Raw genomic sequence first — 19,412 nt, 5'->3', positions numbered from 1 at the left:
GGCACTTTCATGTAGATGCGCTATTTCGAAAACAGAATGCATTAAATATTTAGTATGTTATCTTTAACTTCATTTGTAATTATTGTTAAATTTTGGTTTCGGTTCGATAGTAAAAAAGGTTTATGAAATGCATATTCATTTTCCTGATACTTATGTATTAACTGTGTTTAAAGGTTTTCGGCTATAATTTTAAATTATAATTTTTCTGTTTTAAATGATTTTGAATGTTTAATTCACTGCAAATTATTTTAATTCTCCATTGAACTATCAATAATAGGTTTTACTGGGGCTATAATGATACTCTACAAGAAAACATTTAAAAGCAAGAAATAGCTTTGAACGGTGAATTGATACTTATTTTTTGATACTTTATCTATTCTTTTAACAATTTAAAGAAAATAGAGATTTCAAGCAATATTTAATATTTTTAGAATTTGAAATGCACAAAATAACTTCGCGTCTAATGCAGAAATTAAAAAATAATGTATAAGTTTTAATGTAGTTAAAATATTTTATATAGTTTTCTTTCGAATGAATTTATTTTCAAACTTCACAAACAAATTATCTATTATAGATTTTGTCTTATCTTTTTTATTCTTCTGTACTTTTTATTCTTTATTTATTTACTCACCGCCTTTGGCAACCAACTGGCTCAGAAGGGATTATGATAGCCAAATTTAAAACTAAATTTTTATGCAATTTGCTGTAAAAGATTTACTCTTCACATTTTTTTACTTCAAATTTTGATAGAACACTCACTATTTTAGAAGTTTCTTCTGTTCATTGCGCTGTGATCTTCCTGTCATTTCACCTAAAGTTTTTAGCCTTAATTTAAAATGTAAATTATTAAACTTGAACTAATCCAATAATATGCTTGCTGAAACAAAAACACATTTATTAAAATTAAAAAGACAGGACGTAAAATTGTTCAACTTTGAAGTTTTATATGTACTACAGAATAGTTTTCAAATCTAATATCTCAGAGGATTATTCATTAAATTTTTTTTAATCATTCTGACGGTATTTTTATACATGCAATAATATTAAATGAAAAGCAGCGGTTTTTGAAAATCGAAACATTTTTAAAAATATTCATAATTGCTTACTTGAGAAATTAAACCTTGACTGTAATTAAATCACAATTTTAAAATGTTTATTAAAAGCACATTTAAACAAAACACCATGTGAACAAACCGTTCTGCATAGCTTCATCACCAACAAACAAAAAGTTCAAGATGAAATATTTTTCTTGACTCTCAAACTCTTTTTTGTCAAAAAAAATTAATTAAAAACAAAAAAAAACCCATGCAGCAACTACTTTAATATCATTGAAGAGGTACTAAATTGGACTTTAAGACAATAAAAATTTATTTTGGTACATTTAAAGCAGTTATGCTAGAAAAACTTCAAAATGTTGTTTTAATTTAATTTCTTAAAATTAAAAAGAATCGCTCCGAAATGCGCTTTCCTACTCACCAAGGCATTTCCGTGCTAAACATGGCAGCTGTAGATTTAACAGCCAGTTTCTGTAAAGTGCCAACACACACACACACACACTCCTTTATTACTACTCTTGTGTTTCAGAGTTCCATTAAAAAAATCCGTTCTTCTCTAAAGCAGAAATGTTATTTTTAAAATTTAAAAATAGATAAAGCCTTTTGGCATTCAAAAATTACGAAGGTTTCATCTATTATCCTCTAGTTACAAGTTTGTTATTTATAAAATATATAAATAAATTCGATTATTTCATTCGTATAGAAAAATTACTCACCCTGAAATAGCTATTTTGTACGATGTGGAATATTTTTTATTTATCATCTTTCAATATGGCTGCCTAAATAAATAAAAATACCGAAACTTAATGATACTTTAAGATGAATGATCACGATTCCTCCATCATTAAATCTAAAAAATTTTAAGAATCATTTTATCAACTCTTTTTTAAATAGTTTCACATCAACCACTATCACTTTGCCTGAATTTAAAATGCGTGAACCAGAAATTTACCTCGCGCCTGCACAAAACTAAGGAGAAAATAATGCAAATTAAGGCTTCCTTCTGAAACATGAGACTCAAAATACGATTATATTTACTTTATTTATTTTCTAATTTGTAGAATGGGTACCAATAAAAGTATGAAAAGAATAATTTTTTTCGTTTAAAAGTATTCATTTGTATTATGTTTTTGCTGTATTTTATTTTTCATTTATTCAGTAACATATCAAGTTAAAGATGATGCAGACTACATACTTATTTCATTTTAAGAAATTTCATTTACTATTTGAAATATCACTTCGGTCTTTTTGCTGCAATGGGTTTATCTTTATTATTTTTTATTAATTTTTAAAGTGCATAAAATATTTTTCTTCTTTTTTTCCGATTTTTTAATGGAAATGCGACTCTTTAAGATTTTCCAACTCCCTTTCCAAAAGCATCTCATAACTTACTCTTCTTCATTCACACAAAAACAGAGTTATTAATTTTTGAAAATTTAGTTTATTCTAAGACTGCTTTTTCTTTGTGGATATTTTATCATGTTGTATGATATAAATTTAAATTTTTATAAAAATAAAATTAAATAATTTACATATAAAGATTTAGATATAAATTTAAAATATAAAAAGATTAGATATAATTTAGATATAAATTTAAAGTTTTATCATAAATATTGCAACAAATTTTTTCTTGTTTGTTTTCCGCTCAGTAGATGTCGCTAGTCGCAAAAGATCAATACAGTGAATACGAAGAGCATCCTGAAAGGAGAATTGCGCGCTGCTCATCTTTCAGTAGAGCAGAGTTTCCTTTCCATGAAGCTCATCCGAATATTCACTTAGATCAGAAGATTTCATTTCTTATCAGCTCAAGCGGAAAGTTTAATTTTTTCTTTTATTCTGTTAGAGATGGTAAGTGATTTTTCCCCTTTTACTTCAGATAATTTTTTTTTTTTTTTCATATTTAATCCTTTTGATTTCAAAACTATGAACTGTATTCAAACCTAGTCACTAAATGAAAATGGAAAATGACTGTTCAAAACTTTTCGCTCCGCAGGTTTCTTTCTCTTTTTCCTCCTTTTTTTCGTGGCAGTTTTTTTCTATCTAAAGAGAAAATATTCTTTCACGCTGTTCTAAAACAAGCTAATTCTTAGAAAGAATTTTTTTTTTTAGTCACTCCTATAAAAACTTCTGGAATATTTATAAGAAAAAAATAATGCAAAAGAAAAATGATGGGGTTTTTTTTATGAAACATTTGGATTATTAATAATAATTAATTATTTTTTTTAACATTTTTCAAGTTATAAATACTTAATTTTTTTTAATTCATTTTTATTTTTATGCACTTATTGTAACTCTTGGTTTTATTTCAAAAACTTTTCACATAGTTAGAAACCTATATTATAAATATGACTTCAGATTAGCAAAAATAATTAATTATAGGAAAGTATTGTAAAGTTTGAATATTTTTGTATGTGTGTGTTTGTGTATTAGTTTCTTGAATACATTTCTGTATTCTGTTTATGCAACTATTATGAGTTATTTTAATTTTAATTGATGTAAAAACTATTATTTTAGAAAATTTATATTTTAGGTATTTATATTTATTAGTTTATTATGCATTTCCTTTCAACTATCAATCCTCATCTCTTCACAAATATAAATGAACATGTGATTAGCACTTGTTCTTTTAATTTCTTCTCCAGTAATATCTAAATGCTTGATTTTTTTAAAATCTTCTCCAGAGAAATATCAAGTAGTTTTTAAAAAGAGTTTTTCCTTCGTTTTGCAGTAAATAAATATCAAAAATTATTATGTCTATCAAGGCTGAGTCAAATACATTTTTATAACTTAAATTCTTGGAATCCAATTAACAAACTTATGATAACTTCTGTGAAATTTTTTACAGAATACTAGTAAATATAGAATGAAACATGTTCTTTTGATACAATATTCTGTGCAATCTTCTGGCAGATAGAAGCATATTTCTAGTAATCAAAAGTATTGTATTTGTGAACAACACAAATTTTTTTCAAGCAATTTCTAACCAAACTGAATAAAAGAAATTAAAGCAATAAATATAATTTAAATAGGTAAAGTCTCAGTAAAATAAATTAAAAATTGTGTTTAAACACTCCATTTTCTTTTAACTTAGTTAATTAATTTAAGTATCGCATTCAACTCTGAATAAAACTTGCACGAATGAAAAAAAGAAAGAAGTGCAGATAAACAGCGGACTTATTAAATGAAAGCTAAAATGCTTTGCATAGGCAATAGAATCACTGTGTTGATGATATATAGTTTGAATATTGGAGGACTTCAAAATTTGGAAACAAAAATATATTTTTATGATTTTAGGCATACTTTATAAATAAATTATATTTTTCCTTGAATCTAATAACATGTTTTAAAATGTTTTGTATACTTGCCCCAAAGACGTTTAACAGTTAAAATAATACAAATTCAGAATGTATAAAAATAATAATTCTGCCAGAAATAAATATTAAAGTTTTTCATTTTTTAAAAAAAAAGATAATGATTTTAGCGAATTAATATTACGATTTAAATTAAATTCCTAACCCTTCCATAAAAATTATGAACGTGTTATGTCTTTTTGGAAGAGGAAATACTGAAATAAGTTTTGTTTACATATTCAGATGCGATAAAGGAAAAAGTTAGCCGCATTGTTACAAATATCAACCGCATTGTTCAACTTTAATATGTTCTATTATTTATTAATATAATAATTATTTAAAGTGAACATACATTCTTAGAACACCTTGTATATAAAGGAAAAAAATGAAAGACTTAAATACGTTCTTCATTATTTGCCTTTTTTAAAAACAAGTGGTTTATTCCTCATTCAATCACAATAATATTTGGAAATTCCATAGTTATGGAAAAGTAACAAATCAAATTTACTGAACATTGAGAAACTTGTCATAGAATTTAAAATAAAAAAAATTGCGGTGGTCATGTTTATGTGTACGAAAATTGGATGTTTACTCCGTACCAAATAACGATATTTCGGCGAATGCTGTGAGTGCCTCCAGGTGATAGCTAAGAACTTTTGGAGTGAATGCGATGGAGATAACGATAATAAATGGAAAGAAGTTATAATGAAAAAAAGTTTTAAGAGAAATTGACTAGGAAAAATTACGAAGAAAAAATATCATTATTTGAGACTCTTAAATTCTGGTCAAAAGATATTTTTTGAAGTTCAGTAATGCACTTTGCTAGACCATTCCGAAATTCTCTTTCTCTCTCTCTCTCTCTCTCTCTGTGTGTGTGTGTGTGTGTGTGTGTGTGTGTGTGTGTGTGTGTGTGTGTGTGTGTGTGTGTGTGTGTGTGTGTGTGTGTGTGTGTGTGTGTGTGTGTGTGTGTGTGATCCGCAATGCAATTAATCGGTTATTATTAATAATTAATACTAACCAATTAATCCCACTGACGGTAACATACATATATAGATTTCATTAGATTAACTATGTATATATCATGCAAAATAAATGAGCTAAAACGTCTTTTACAGTATGGATTCGTCAATCATGCTCTTGAACTACTCATCGTGCGCAATTTTGGAGAAGAAATGTGGGAAAAAATTAAGTAAGTAAATTATTAATATCCATTGAAAGAAATATGCTGCCCGTTTTTTTAAACTATATTTACATTTAACAAACTATTTACTGCCACAATAAATGAGTCAGTTCTTTGCCTAACAATAAAATATTTAACATAATAATTTAAAAATTGTTCAAATCATAGGAATAAAATTGAATATTTATGAAGATAAAATTTTCTCTGCTCAGAAAAACATCTTAGATAACTTCTTAATCTTAAGCTTTTTAAATAAATTTAAAAGAAAAACATTTTGAAAAATATAAACATTTTTTTTTTTTTAGTTTATGTATATGAAAATGGAAAGATGTTTCTCTTTCAACTATACAAGCACTACGATTTCAAAATGACTGTTTTGAACAGCTTTCTCCAAGTTTTAAATTGACTTTTGCCAAGGAAGAAAAAAATGGTAGAAAACATTTAAATGAAGCCGATCTCATCATCCTCAAATAATGCTTGGAAGCAGTGTTGCAAATTTCACATAAAAAGAAGGACTTCTCTCTAAACTCTGAGCTCATTAAAATAAAATGATTCATAAAAGCCATTTTGTGTTGTCAAATTTTCAAAACAAGTTTAATGGCGAAAGAATTTCTTTTTACCTATTTAAGGACGAAGCTTTGGAATTTAAGTGCTTTTCATGAGTTTCTCGAGAAATCAAAACACCATTCTGTGCTCTTTTATAAAAGGAAACAAGAAATGGTCTTCATTCATTTTAACAAACTGTTGTTTTTAAAAGTCAATGCTATCGGGGTAACAAATTCCAATCATCATATATTTTCCAGTTTTGTGGCCATATCTTCCATTTTAATATATATTTCTGAACAAACTATTTTTATTTGGGAAACACTTATGCAGGAAATAAGTCTATTTAAAAATTCTTGCTTATCATTGCAAATGTGTGGGAACTTTTAAATTCCTTTAACAGTTTTCGTAATACGTTTAGAGATTGTAACACTTTATTTGTAGAATTTGTAAAAATGTGTGCATTTTTTATAAAGCTAAACAGCTTTGGTTATAACTTTTTTATGGTTGTGTTATTTTTAAAAAATAAAGTAGGAAAAAACTATAAAATAAACGAGGAAAAAAATTAAGATCTAAAAACAAATAGAAATACTTGAAACGTTTTTCATATATTTCAGAAATATTATTGACAGAGTAAAAGAATTCCCTAGTGGAAAAAAGGACTCATAAAATTTAAATGCATATTTATGATTTTAATCGAAAATAAATACAAGTAAAAAAGATGGTTTTCTAGAAAAAAAGGGGGAAATATGAATATTTGATACATTTGTATAATATTGTTAATCCTTAAACATTCTATTTCAATATTTACTTGGATTATAGTTTCTTGGTCGAATTACTTTTAAAGTTAAAAAAACTGATTCTATAGAATAAAGACATTCTATGAGAAATATATATATATTATAGTATTATTTTTTATTCGTCTCTTATTATTTTGAAATAAGTATTCAATTGAAAATATTCTTTGGTATATGAAGAAGTTCCAGGAACAGATCCCAACAAACCGCAACACAGAACTTGTTTTGGGCAACGATAGTGACCTATGATCTTGATTGGCAACGTCTTTATCTGAACATCGAGGTTTTTATTGTAGGTTTCTGGGAAAAAAGTATTCAGGAATATTATCGGTTTTCAATTCAAATATATACGATAGAAAACTATTCAAACATTTTTCTTCTTTCTAGGGAAGAAGCGGATGTTGTAATGGAGGGACAATTTTTAGTCCGCATTATTTATGAGGATGAAATCACCTACCAACTTGTTTTTGCAGCTGAAAAATGTCTCGGTAAGTACCATTCATAGAAAATATCATTCTACAGACTCTGTTTGAATATGGGAATGATGCCAATTGTCATTTGTTTTTAATTTCTTTGAATGTTATTATTTTTCTTGACACGATATTCAGTGGTATTCATGAAATATTCACATTTTTTTTAGATTCAAATATCCACATGTTAATTTGTAAATTTTATGAGAATGATCGATTATTAATTTAATATGTATAAAAATGAATGAAATTCAAAATAATGTTTCAATGCTGAATAAAATACAAATAGTGATATCGAAATAAAATTTGGTGAACCAAATATTATGTACAAAGCAAATCCTTCAATCCGAAAATCGTTTCGATCTACATTATAGAAAGAAGGGTGAAAGATATGTTTAAAAATACAAAGAAATTAAAATAACAAACTACAGTATTGCTTCAAAAATATTCATTTCTCATGAGCATTTATTTGTGAAATGTTTCAAACTGAAAAAAAAATCTTAACATTGATTATCAAGATATAGCTTTAAAAGGATCCATATATCCGGAAGCTGGAATTTTACAAAAAATATCCTTTGCTTAAAACAAAATTCAAAAAGAAATTCAATTTTGCAGTTTAAAAGCTGTTTATAATTTCACTAATATTTTATTTGCTTAGTTCATTTTAATTTATACACATAATGCAGTTATGATTAGCTAGTACATACTTATGCTTCTGTCGCTGCCAAAACATGATTATTAGTCGACGAAATAAAATATCATGAATGAGATGATTAGTTATTAAGATCTAAGAAAAGCTTAGAAATTATTTTGCATTCTTCCTAGCACAGTTGGGCCCCTCAGTAAATTTCCCTTGCTCATTTAGAGAGAACTGTATTCTAGCAAGATAGATTTTAATAGCAAGATAGTTGTAGATTAAACTCTTAGTAAAGTTTTTGGGAACTTACTTAGAACTTTAGAAATCATGAATTTAATTTATGAAAAATTGAATTATTATCACTAAATATAAAAAAAAACCTGTGATGTTCATAAAAAAAGGAAGGCAATTAAAAAAAGAACTAAGGAACGCAATGAAAACATTACAAGAAAGCAATCTAGAAATTGCATTTAATTACTTAGCCAATAGTTTCGTTTTAGCCAATTTTAATATAAGAAAAATGGATTTTATAAACTTTTTGTTTGAGTTTTTTTTTTTATAATAAAAAAACCGACACACTGCAGTTTTGGGGTTTACTTTAAACTCATTTTTCTCACTTTAGGGATCAAAGCTGCTGATATTCTCGAGCTTTTCGGCCGGATGTTTTTCGATTTTTGTCAAGAATCTGGTTACGATCGAATTTTAAAAGTATTGGGAGCCACACCAAGAGATTTCCTTCAAAATTTGGATGCCCTTCATGATCATTTGGCGACCATTTATCCGGGAATGCGAGCTCCTTCTTTCCGATGCACGGAAAGGCCTGAAGATGGGACTTTGATCTTGCACTATTATTCGGAAAGAGCTGGTTTAGAACCCATTGTGATCGGTTTAGTAAAGGTGAGACATGGATTAAAGTTTTTTATTTGCAATAATTAAAATAATTATGTAAATTTTTTAAGTAAAAGAGTCAAAATAGTGTTCGCAGTGAATAAATTCATTTTTAAAAAATTATTTACTACGTTCAGAATAGTTAAAGGAGTAATAAAACTCGACAGTGGCAATAATTTATTTGATAATTTTACATTAATAAAAGTGAAGCGAGCTTTTGGTTCTGTTTTTTAGTGTTATACTATTCATTTAGTATTCGAAAATAAATGCACAATGAACTTCGAGTAAGAAAAGAAGGAATCTCTTAATATATTACGAAATGAATTTTTAAAACCTAAAGTTAAAAAAAATAGTATGATATATTAAAAACGAATTAATTTAAGAAAAGTAAGTAGAAGAAAATTTTCCGAATAAGGACAAATAATTGAACTAATGCTTCCTTTGTTACCAGGTGTATTATTACATTATAGCATTGCCGTGCATGTACTATAATATTAAGATAAGGCCAGTTTTGTATGTTTACTTGATTTACTATACAATAAGTTAATTAATAATAAACTTATATTTCATATTTAAAACACGAGTATCTGAACTCCAAATAATGAATAATAGATAGAATTTATTAGAATTCTCATCATCCTTTCCGGGAACTCAAATTCTGTTATTTTCCAAACTTTTATTGATTCATCTGTTCTTAACACATTCTACTAACTCTTAAGTTACCATTTTATAAAACTAAGCTTTATAAGGTGATAGTGATCTGTAAAAACCTTCTAATTTATTTACACCCGAAAGTCTACTAAAATCTGCTAAAATTCTTCTATTGCTTTAGGCTGTCGCTTCTAAGTTGCATAACACCGAAGTAGAAGTAGAAGTGGTGCAACAAAAGAGTGTCACTTGTGATCATGTTCAATTTGCAATCACTGATCGGAATGCAGCTAAAAGTCAAGCTGATCAAGACACGGAAGAATTTGAAGCACTGTCAAAAGAAAACAAAATCAGTCCAGCTACTTTTTGCAGAGCTTTTCCTTTCCACATCATGTTTGACCGCGAGCATTTCGTCAGGCAGGCTGGAACGTCTGTGGCAAGAGTTCTGCCAGCTCTTACGCACCCAACTTGTCAAGTGAACGACCTGTTCCAATTGGTTCGACCTCATGTGAGCTTCACCTTCAACAACATCTTAGCTCACATCAACACTGTGTTTGTTTTAAAAACTTCGGATAAAGAAAACAATGACCAGGGGTAAAGTAATTTGTTCCTAATAAAATATCCCTGATTTTTTAACATCCTTAGCTACAATAAATTCTACCATTGTTCTCGACCTAATCGTTTTAGATTTCAAAAACATCTTCTCTCTCTTTTTTTTTTAGCATGAGACTTAAAGGACAAATGCTTTATATTCCTGAAACTGATTATATGCTGTTCCTGTGTTCTCCGAGTGTTCTGAATTTGGATGATCTTAACCGAAGAGGTCTCTACTTAAGCGATATCCCACTCCATGATGCTACGAGGGATCTGGTTTTGCTGTCTGAACATTTTGTTGCAGAGTACAAGCTGACGAAAAATTTGGAAATTCTGACCGATAAGCTCCAGAATACATACCGAGAATTAGAAGATGAGAAAAAGAAGACTGACAAGTAAATATTCCCAAAAATAACGTATCATCGTATTATCTGTGTGTGTGTGTGTGTGTGTGTGTGTGTGTGTGTGTGTGTGTGTGTGTGTGTGTGTGTGTGTGTGTGTGTGTGTGTGTGTGTGTGTGTGTGTGTGTGTGTGTGTGTGTGTGTGTGTGTGTGTGACGGAGGGAGGGAGTGATTGTCTTCTTCTGTGTGGTGTGATGATTTTTAATTAAAATTCACTAAAAATCACTAAAATTCAAAATTAAAAAGCACTTTTTTTTGTTTGTTTACTATCTTCTGGTTTTCTCTACAAGTTATGGTTCCCTTTAAATTTCGGTAGCTTTAACTGCCCATCGCCGAACTTCTATATCATGTTGAAATCACACATCTGGGTCAGCTATATTTGGAGAAAAAGCCGTTTTTAAAATGATACAAGGGTTGATTCTGTTTTCTGGATCTCTTTTCCTGTCTTGGTATTGACGATGAGAGAAAGCTACTCAGGCTCCTAGTCATGGTTATTTGGCAAAAACTATCTAATTGTCTCAAAGATGAAACTTTTTAAATGAAAACAAATGAACTAAATAAAGAAAATATTTAAAAGATAACTAGTCTACTTTTTTTCAAATAACGTTTCGTTTAAACACACACACACATATATATATATATAGAGAGAGAGAGAGAACTAGTCTAAAAATCTGAAAATTGTCAATATGAAATTTAATATACAACAAAAAGTTTTACAAATTAGAATATAAGCAAAAATATAATTTTCATGATATTGATTCCTAAAATTTTACTTATAAAAATATTTATGTTAAAAATAATTATTGTATTCTGCTTCTGAGAGTTTTAAAGTTTTTTTTTTTTTTTTTTTTTGAATGTTTGCTTTAAAGGATAAAAATGTTTTATACCAAACATAAATATGTTTTACGTTAATATAATTAAAATAAACCCGCCTTCGGATCATTTCGAAAACAAACTAACAGTCACACTAAATTATTACTTTAACAGTGTTTGAACACGCTCAAATTCTTCAAACTTAAACAAATTATTTTTGAATACATTTTCCTCCTTGGATGAATTCAGAATTAACAAAATTGGACTTAATGAAAAGACGAAAGAGCATTCATTTTTGAAAGAGAGAACTAAATAAAGAGCTCCCCACATATAAAAGTTTAGCAAGAAACCAGCGGCAGAGGTCTCCCCAAAACTTTCTCACGTATTGTCTAATAAAAATGTTAACTCGTACAATATTTAAGAAATGTTAATCTTTGGCTTGAATTTAGTGAATTTTTAATGAATTTGTTATGCGTTTAGTGAATTGTCATTTGCATCGTTGGCGAGTTATTTGGCGATTCATCCCTAGCATGTGGTTAATATATCCAAAAATCGAATTTATATTTTAGTCACATTTCCCCCAACCTATTAAAACAAATTTATACATAAAACTACGCTTGTAGTTACAAATTCCTGCGCCAAATTTGATTTATTTAAGTCATTGCATTTTTGAGTTACCATGTTTACATGTTTCTCAAAGTCAGACCGACAGACGGCTAATCCTTGGTTGTATTTGGCTCAAAATAAGGAAGATATCTACACAATAGATGTTAAATCTGTGTGCCGAATTTTATCAATCTAGGCTTTCTCTTTTTTATAGATATCTATAAATAGGATGTAAATATCGTATATCAAATTTCATCCGTCTAGCTCAAAGCTATTTTGAGTTATCTTTGTCACATACAGATAGACATAGATTTTCTAAAAAATTTGTTTTTCGAATTCAGAGAGTTCTAAAACTTAGAGATTCGTTAAAATCTCGAGTTCGAATTTTTTGAATATTACAATACTTTCTCTGAAAAGGAAAATAAAAATTTCCGTTTGGATTATTAATCATATCATTGGTATAGGATTATTAATCAAGTAATGAAAGAAAACTTTGCATATCCTTTCATAATCAAATATATGCATTGGTTTTATTTTTATACCTTTGGAAAGCAAGCTGATCTTTTATTTCATGTCAATGAATTGTGTGCATATTTACCTTCATTTGTCTTTTTTTTAAGACTCCTCTACTCCATCTTGCCACCATCGGTCGCCAATGAGCTCCGTCATCATCGACCTGTACCAGCTAAGAAATACGAAGCCGTTACTATTCTCTTCAGTGGCATCGTTGGTTTCACCCAGTATTGTTCGAAAAATTCCGACTCGACCGGAGCTCGGAAAATAGTGGAACTGCTTAATAAAATCTACACCACTTTTGATGTACTGACTGATCCAAAGAAAAATCCCAATGTTTATAAGGTAAAGTTTATATTTCCCGAAATAAAAATGATTTATCTCATAAATCGAATGCATCAGGATTATTAATTTAATGCATCAGGATTTTTCTTTAAACTAGACCTTTATTTAGATACGATTTTAAAGATTCAAATCTAGGAATACTATATGAACCAATACACCCATTACAGTATCTACTTTGTCTAGATAAGTATTTAAAATTTTAAGAATGCACTTTCCTAAAAAAAACAATAGGCCAAATAGGGAAAAAAAACTCAATTTTTCCTTTAAATTTTCTCCTAAACAAGCATTTCATTCCGACTCTATTTTTTTTTTTTTTTAAATTCTTCAAAAAAAATTTTTTTTATCGTTTCCAAATAAAGTAAATCGAAATAACGCGTCAGTTTGACTAAAAAAATACAGTCTTGTTTGTACATTCAATTCTATGAAATACAGATTATAAGAAATAATTGTATACGCTATCTCAAAACAAAGTGCTATTAGAAAGATCTTTTTTTTTACAGTAAGGATGAAACCTTTTTGCTTTAGTTATCTGCAGTTACAATTTTTTGTAATATATTATTACTTGCAACGAGGTTTTGAAATACTCCAGAATCAAATATGATTAAAATATATTTTATAGAAACGGAACTATAAACAGGAAATTATTTAGGTTTTAATTTAACACAATGGCTGTCGTGTTCATCTCCTGTGATTCACACCAACTATCTAATTAGATTATCACTTCTCTAATGTCTTTAAGAAATAGTAAAGAAGAATTCTTCTAGTTAGATAGATGATTCCAATAATAGGCGGTCATCATGACAGCAAGCGTCTAAAAAAACATTACAAATTTCACATGCAATGAACACTGAATTTTCTTATTTTTGCCAAAATGCGAAACGAATCTATTTTCTCATTTTAAAAGATTAAATTTCATGCTACTTTTTTATACTGATTGGCCTAGTTTTCAGTTTCTGATTACTTGTCAGTGAAGTCAATTCACGCTCATGTGGTACATTTCAAATGAGTCACAAAAATTCTTTTTTATAAGCCGTCACGTATTTTGCAGGAAAGTAGAAGCTATATGACGTCACAACACACTATAAGACAACGTGTGACAAAATGCTAAATGACATGTACGCTTTCTTCCATTTTTATCTTAAAACTTTTTTGTCTCATGAATCCCTCCCTTTTCTCTTTCAGAGAGCGTTGATTTAATGAAGAATAAATTGATGAGAAATTATGCTAAATTTTTGCTCCTCTTCTTTAAGGTAGAAACAGTTGGTGATAAGTATATGGCTGTCAGTGGCTTACCAGAGCCATGTGGAAGTCATGCCAAATGCATTGCACGTTTGGCTTTGGATTTCATGGATCTTTCGAAGCAAGTGACGACTGAAGAAGGAGATCCCCTGGTAAGTTGATTATCATGCAAAGATGGCACCCAATGACACACTGTCAAAGGTTTTTAATTTAAGCACCAAAATACAGAATAAAAAAATTGGATCTGCATTTTATTTGTATTTATATGATTTTCAAAACGTTTTATTTATTATTTTTATTTATATTTCTTTGATTTTTGAACCATTTTGTTGCGCATTTATTATAGGAAGGGAAGTTATTACGAAGAATATACGGAAAGATACTATTCTGCAAACTTATACACGAACTTTTAATATCTCTTCTACAAAGACGTTGGAATAAAGAGCATTTTTGAGATAATAAAAAAAATTCCTATCTCAGTTTGGTAATTTTTCTTTTCTTTTTATTTCAAATTTATTTTACTTTCATCTCACTTTTGTTTACAGTCAATATTTATAGCTATACATTTACTTATTATTTATTTTATAATACATTGTTTTGTTGTTTATGATCTTTATGTTGAATATTATATTCTTTCAGATATTCATTCTGCCAATAAGCATAAACAAATGCTTTTTACTAAGTATTTTTTCGAAAAAAAAAATTATTCAGCAATTAAATTATTACATTTAAATTATTAAAAAATTGTTTAAAAAATCATTCAGCAATTAAATTATTAAAATAAAATTGAATTATTAAAAAATTGTTTAAAAAATCATTCAGCAATTAAATTATTAAAATAAAATTGAATTATTAAAAAATTGTTTAAAAAATTATTCAGCAATTCTTAATTTGAAGCAAGGGATTTTAAGCCAGATAAAACGCAATAATGCAAGATTAATTTAAAAATGTGTAGACCTGCTTCAAAAATGCGCAATATTTTTTGTATATATACAGTTTCGAATTCCACCACTGCCTTTTCGTGATCACAGTCAAATGACATTATTTCTTCTAATGATGGCTTTAAGCAAAGAAGATTTTATTTTCACTAATTAAAACAAGAATTTCTATTAAGAAGAACTATTTTAAAAACTTTCAACTGAACAAACCTTCAACTGTTTTCATTTTCCTTTTTAAAACATTTTATTCAAATACTTCAATAGGAAATTACAATTGGAATCCACAGTGGAGAAGTAGTGACAGGTGTCATTGGAAAGCGAATGCCGCGTTATTGTCTCTTTGGGAATACTGTCAATCTTACTAGCAGAACTGAGACGACAGGCGCATCTGGAAAAATAAATGTATCTGAAGATGCTTACAGGTATATGCTATTCTTGTTGTCTTGATTAATCCAAAATTTTGGTACCTTAAATATAAAGATTCTTGCATCAAATTATATCTAATATAATTCTTTTAAAAATTTTATAACGATTTTGTGGATAGTTTTCCTTCGTTATGATCAATAATTCAAAAGACATCTGTAGGAAGCTACTTACAAAATAATTTCTCTTAATTCAATATCAGTATAATCTCTCTTCACCGGCAACAACGAAACCTCGCCGATGATGGAAAATAGAATTTTTCGGATACTTGAATATACGTTTCTATAATTCGGCTATTCCTATTTTTCAGCGTCAAACAGATTATTTAGAAGTACAGCATATACGCGTAATTTTTCAATTATATAAAGCAAGACTCAATAACATTTTAAAATTACAGTTCATATCATCACATGCATTTTTCTGTGTGACGACATATAGCTGAATATCTAACCGTTTTCAAATTTGTCATTAGTGTTTTAAAAATCCTTTAAACATACAATAAAGCTTCATAACATGTGCTAACAGGGATGAGTATTAGTTCCCAAATTCTGTCGAAATCGACGATCTTTCGGCTGCTTGCTTCCACGTAACTTTTCAAGCCTGTGTATCCTCTTCTTTCTTATTCTCTCCCTCCTCATCATCGTTGTCTTTTTCGTTTCCAACTCATGTTTAAAATTTCACTGTATCTTGGAGACAGATACAAAAAAAAGATTATGTATTATTTACCAGTAAACCCCTTTTACGGATATTTTTCTGTTAGCAAGGCACCAATCATCACAAAACTTACTCATACATACGCAGAGTCAGACATAAGTGAATATAAACGGATTTGTTAAAAAGAATTTGGTGCTGCTTTCTTAATTATTATAAAAATAGTTACTCAAAAAATTCAGTAATATTCATTATTTTTCTCTTAAACATCAATAATCCATTAATATATATTTAATAATAAATTTATGGTTATAGTTAAATGCATATTGCGATCCAATATTTATTACGAAGAGTGTGGATATACATATGAGAGTTTTATTGCACAGACAAGCACACTTATTGTGGTGCTTGTTTTGCCTTTGCTACTTTGTCATAAATAATCGCAAGGGCCGGTTTTACAATTATGGTTCCTTAATGGTAAAACAGACCTTGCCTTTTATGAAAGGGCGACAATCAAAAAGCTTCTATCAAACAATTAATAACTCTTTTCAATTTTCTTTTACAGTTATTTGATGAAACCAGAAAATTTTGATCCTCAGTTTCATTTCGAATATCGTGGGCTTGTGACGATGAAAGGAAAGAAGGAACCAATGAAGGTTTGGTTCCTTTCGAGAAAAGAAAATAGCTCGGCAGGTAACCAACAGGAATGAATTTCTCTGACCATTTGGAAAAAAATGGTTGATTTGTATCTCGTGAATGTATTTTATTAAATGTATACCCATTTGTTGTGTGACACAAAACAGTGAAAAATGACTTCTATATTTTGGATCAGATTTTTTCTTTCAGGTGAAATAAGTAATCTTACATAGCTTATGCACATGCTGAGTACGTAGTTAAGTTGGAAAAAAACTATTTTGAAATGTTTAACCCTTGTTTTGTTTTCTGTAATTGTAATTTGAAATCTTATGTCGCAATCAAATACCCTTATTTGTGTTTTAATGAATCAGAATATAGTGTCCTGATGAAAGTAACTCATATTCCATGTGAATTCCATTTACAAGATTTTTGTATTTCATGGAGATATTTCATTGGTTGTGAACCCATTTTTGTGACACCAGACAGTGAAAAATGGCTTATATATTTTTGATCAAAAATTTTTTCGGATAAAATAGGTAATTTTGCACAGCTTATGTACGTGCTGAGTATAATATTTAACGGAAAAAATATTTTCAAATGTAGAATTCTGGTTACTGATTTTAAATTAATGTAAGTTGAAATTTTTTGTAATTGTGAAATCTGCTTCCTTGTGCTTCAGTGAATCAGAATACAATATTTCCTGATAACTGTCTCATATTCCATGTGAATTCCATTTGTATGATTTTATATTTCATAGAAATATTTCATTCAATGTTTACCCTTTGTTTATGTGACCCCAAATAGTAAAAAAATGACTTATATGTTTTGTATTAGCAATTTTTTTCGGAGGAAATAGGTAATCATGCACAGATTATGCTGCACATGCTGAGTGTTATGCTATGTGTAAAAGACATTTTGAAATATAGAACCCTGAAGAATTGTTTTCTTTTAAGTTATTGTGATTTAAAATATTTTGTAGCTGCCGAATCCTCTTCATTGAAAATCAATGAATGAAAATATACTATTTCCCAATGAAAGTGTTTAATATCTACGTGAATACCATTTGCATGATTTTATATTTCATAGAAGTATTTCCTGAAATGTGTACCCATTTGTGTGATACCAAACAGTAAAAAAGGATTTATATATTTTGGATCAGATTTTTTTTTTTTTTTTTTTTTTTGATGAAATATGTTCTCCTGCACAGCTCATGTACATGATGAATATAATGTTAGGTGGAAAATTGAAATGTGGAACCCTGAAGGCTTTTTATGCTTTAAGTTATTGTAATTGAAATTTTTTGTGATTCCCCATCTTTATTATCAATATATCAGAATAAAATGTTCCCTGATGATATTGACTCTTATTTCATGCAAATTTTGTTTGCATGTATTTATTACTACCGCAACTCTCACATGTTTTATTATTCTCACAATAATTTCATAATCTACAAGATAATTCACTATTTACAATTAATTCCTCGAATAAAAATTTTAATCATTTTAGAATTTTAAAGAAAGTACAAAATGGTGAAAACATGTCTCAAAATAACGGTATAAAGTTCATATGAAACGGAGGGTACTATATCGAACTAAAAAAAAAACTTCTTAATGAGACAAAGTAGAGGGGGATGAGGGAATTACAATTTCTTGCAGAGGAGAATAATTTTATGAGATTATATTTTTAAATATATATATTTTTTAAACTATAAAAAAAACCAAAGTTTGTTCCGAAAAGATACGAAGCCAAACTCACCCATAGCATTTTTCGATGTAATAACGATATAACAATAAGATCTAATTGTCTGATTCGTTAACTCATTATGTAACAAAAATTAAGAGAAGTGCGAGACAAGAGAAAGTTTGTTGAATTCTATATATATATATTTTTCTTTTCTATCACAAAAGTTAATATCTTAAAAATATACCATAAAACAATGATATAAAAGAACTGCATAAAACTCTATTATTCTCTAAACTATTTATGTTCCCACTTATTTGAAAATAATATTTTTTTTAAGGTTTTGCCAAAAAGGATAATATATTTTATTTAAGATATTGATTTACAAGTTAGCAAATTAGCAAGAAAATTTGATTATTTTTTTTTAACAACTGATCAAATCAAAGTATTTATCAGTAGATTTCTAAGGATAAAAATGCTATTAAATTTAACTGAATTCCGTTTACTCAATATAAGCATATGGAAGTTTCCGTGATTAAGACAAAATTAATTCACTCGCTTAAATAAGTAGGTTCCACACAAGTAACTTAGAATGTGAAGAGTTATTTTTTCCACTCAAAAACTTCTAATAACATCCGTTTTTCTAATTCTGTGAAATGTACAAAAAATAATATTTCTTCAGAGTTCTTTCAATATATCTGAAAAGAAAAGAGCTTTTAAAATAGAGAGTTTATTTTTGTTGTTGTTTTTTTAATGGCATAAAAACCAAGTTCAATGCATGTGAAGAATCTTCGTTTTCCCTATCTTTATGTAAGTATATATTTCTGGCAATTTTTTTTTTTTTTTTGTTTATGTATTTTAATTTTTAAGATAAGGATTCACACACTGAAAAATGCTTTATTGTCCAAAATAACCAACTACGCTGTAATAATTCTAATAAAGCGCAAGTTCAATCTTGCTTAATCACAACATTAATGTAATGATAAGCAGTCTAAAAATCTATTT

General features: G+C 28.2%; 1 protein-coding gene across 2 annotated transcripts; it reads left to right on the top strand.

Annotated features, from left to right (window-relative positions):
- Positions 1-2,804: 2,804 nt before the first annotated feature.
- LOC129960368 (guanylate cyclase soluble subunit beta-1-like) lies at positions 2,805-18,033 on the top strand. 2 transcript variants are annotated; one of them, XM_056073775.1, is made up of 10 exons: positions 2,805-2,903; positions 5,521-5,594; positions 7,313-7,413; positions 8,655-8,929; positions 9,753-10,162; positions 10,291-10,557; positions 12,603-12,840; positions 14,091-14,231; positions 15,282-15,439; positions 16,657-18,033. In XM_056073775.1, the coding sequence occupies exons 1-10, from the start codon at positions 2,901-2,903 to the stop codon at positions 16,799-16,801; spliced, it is 1,812 nt and encodes a 603-aa protein (XP_055929750.1). In that variant the 5' UTR covers positions 2,805-2,900; the 3' UTR covers positions 16,802-18,033. The 2 variants fall into 2 exon arrangements, with proteins under 2 accessions (XP_055929750.1, XP_055929752.1); XM_056073777.1 differs by lacking the exons at positions 15,282-15,439; positions 16,657-18,033 and adding an exon at positions 14,426-14,550.
- Positions 18,034-19,412: the final 1,379 nt, after the last annotated feature.

This window comes from Argiope bruennichi, chromosome X2 (assembly GCF_947563725.1).
Source record: "Argiope bruennichi chromosome X2, qqArgBrue1.1, whole genome shotgun sequence".
In the NCBI taxonomy this organism is placed as follows: domain Eukaryota; kingdom Metazoa; phylum Arthropoda; class Arachnida; order Araneae; family Araneidae; genus Argiope; species Argiope bruennichi.
Note: the sequence above shows the minus strand (reverse complement) of the source record. Positions and strands in the feature narration are given on the sequence as shown.

Bases quoted from the DNA above. Each gene is read 5' to 3' on its own strand.
- LOC129960368 (XM_056073775.1), top strand. The intron at 10,558-12,602 runs GTAAATATTCCC...CTTTTTTTTAAG, and splicing joins GAGAAAAAGAAGACTGACAA to ACTCCTCTACTCCATCTTGC. The intron at 14,232-15,281 runs GTAAGTTGATTA...ATACTTCAATAG, and splicing joins CTGAAGAAGGAGATCCCCTG to GAAATTACAATTGGAATCCA.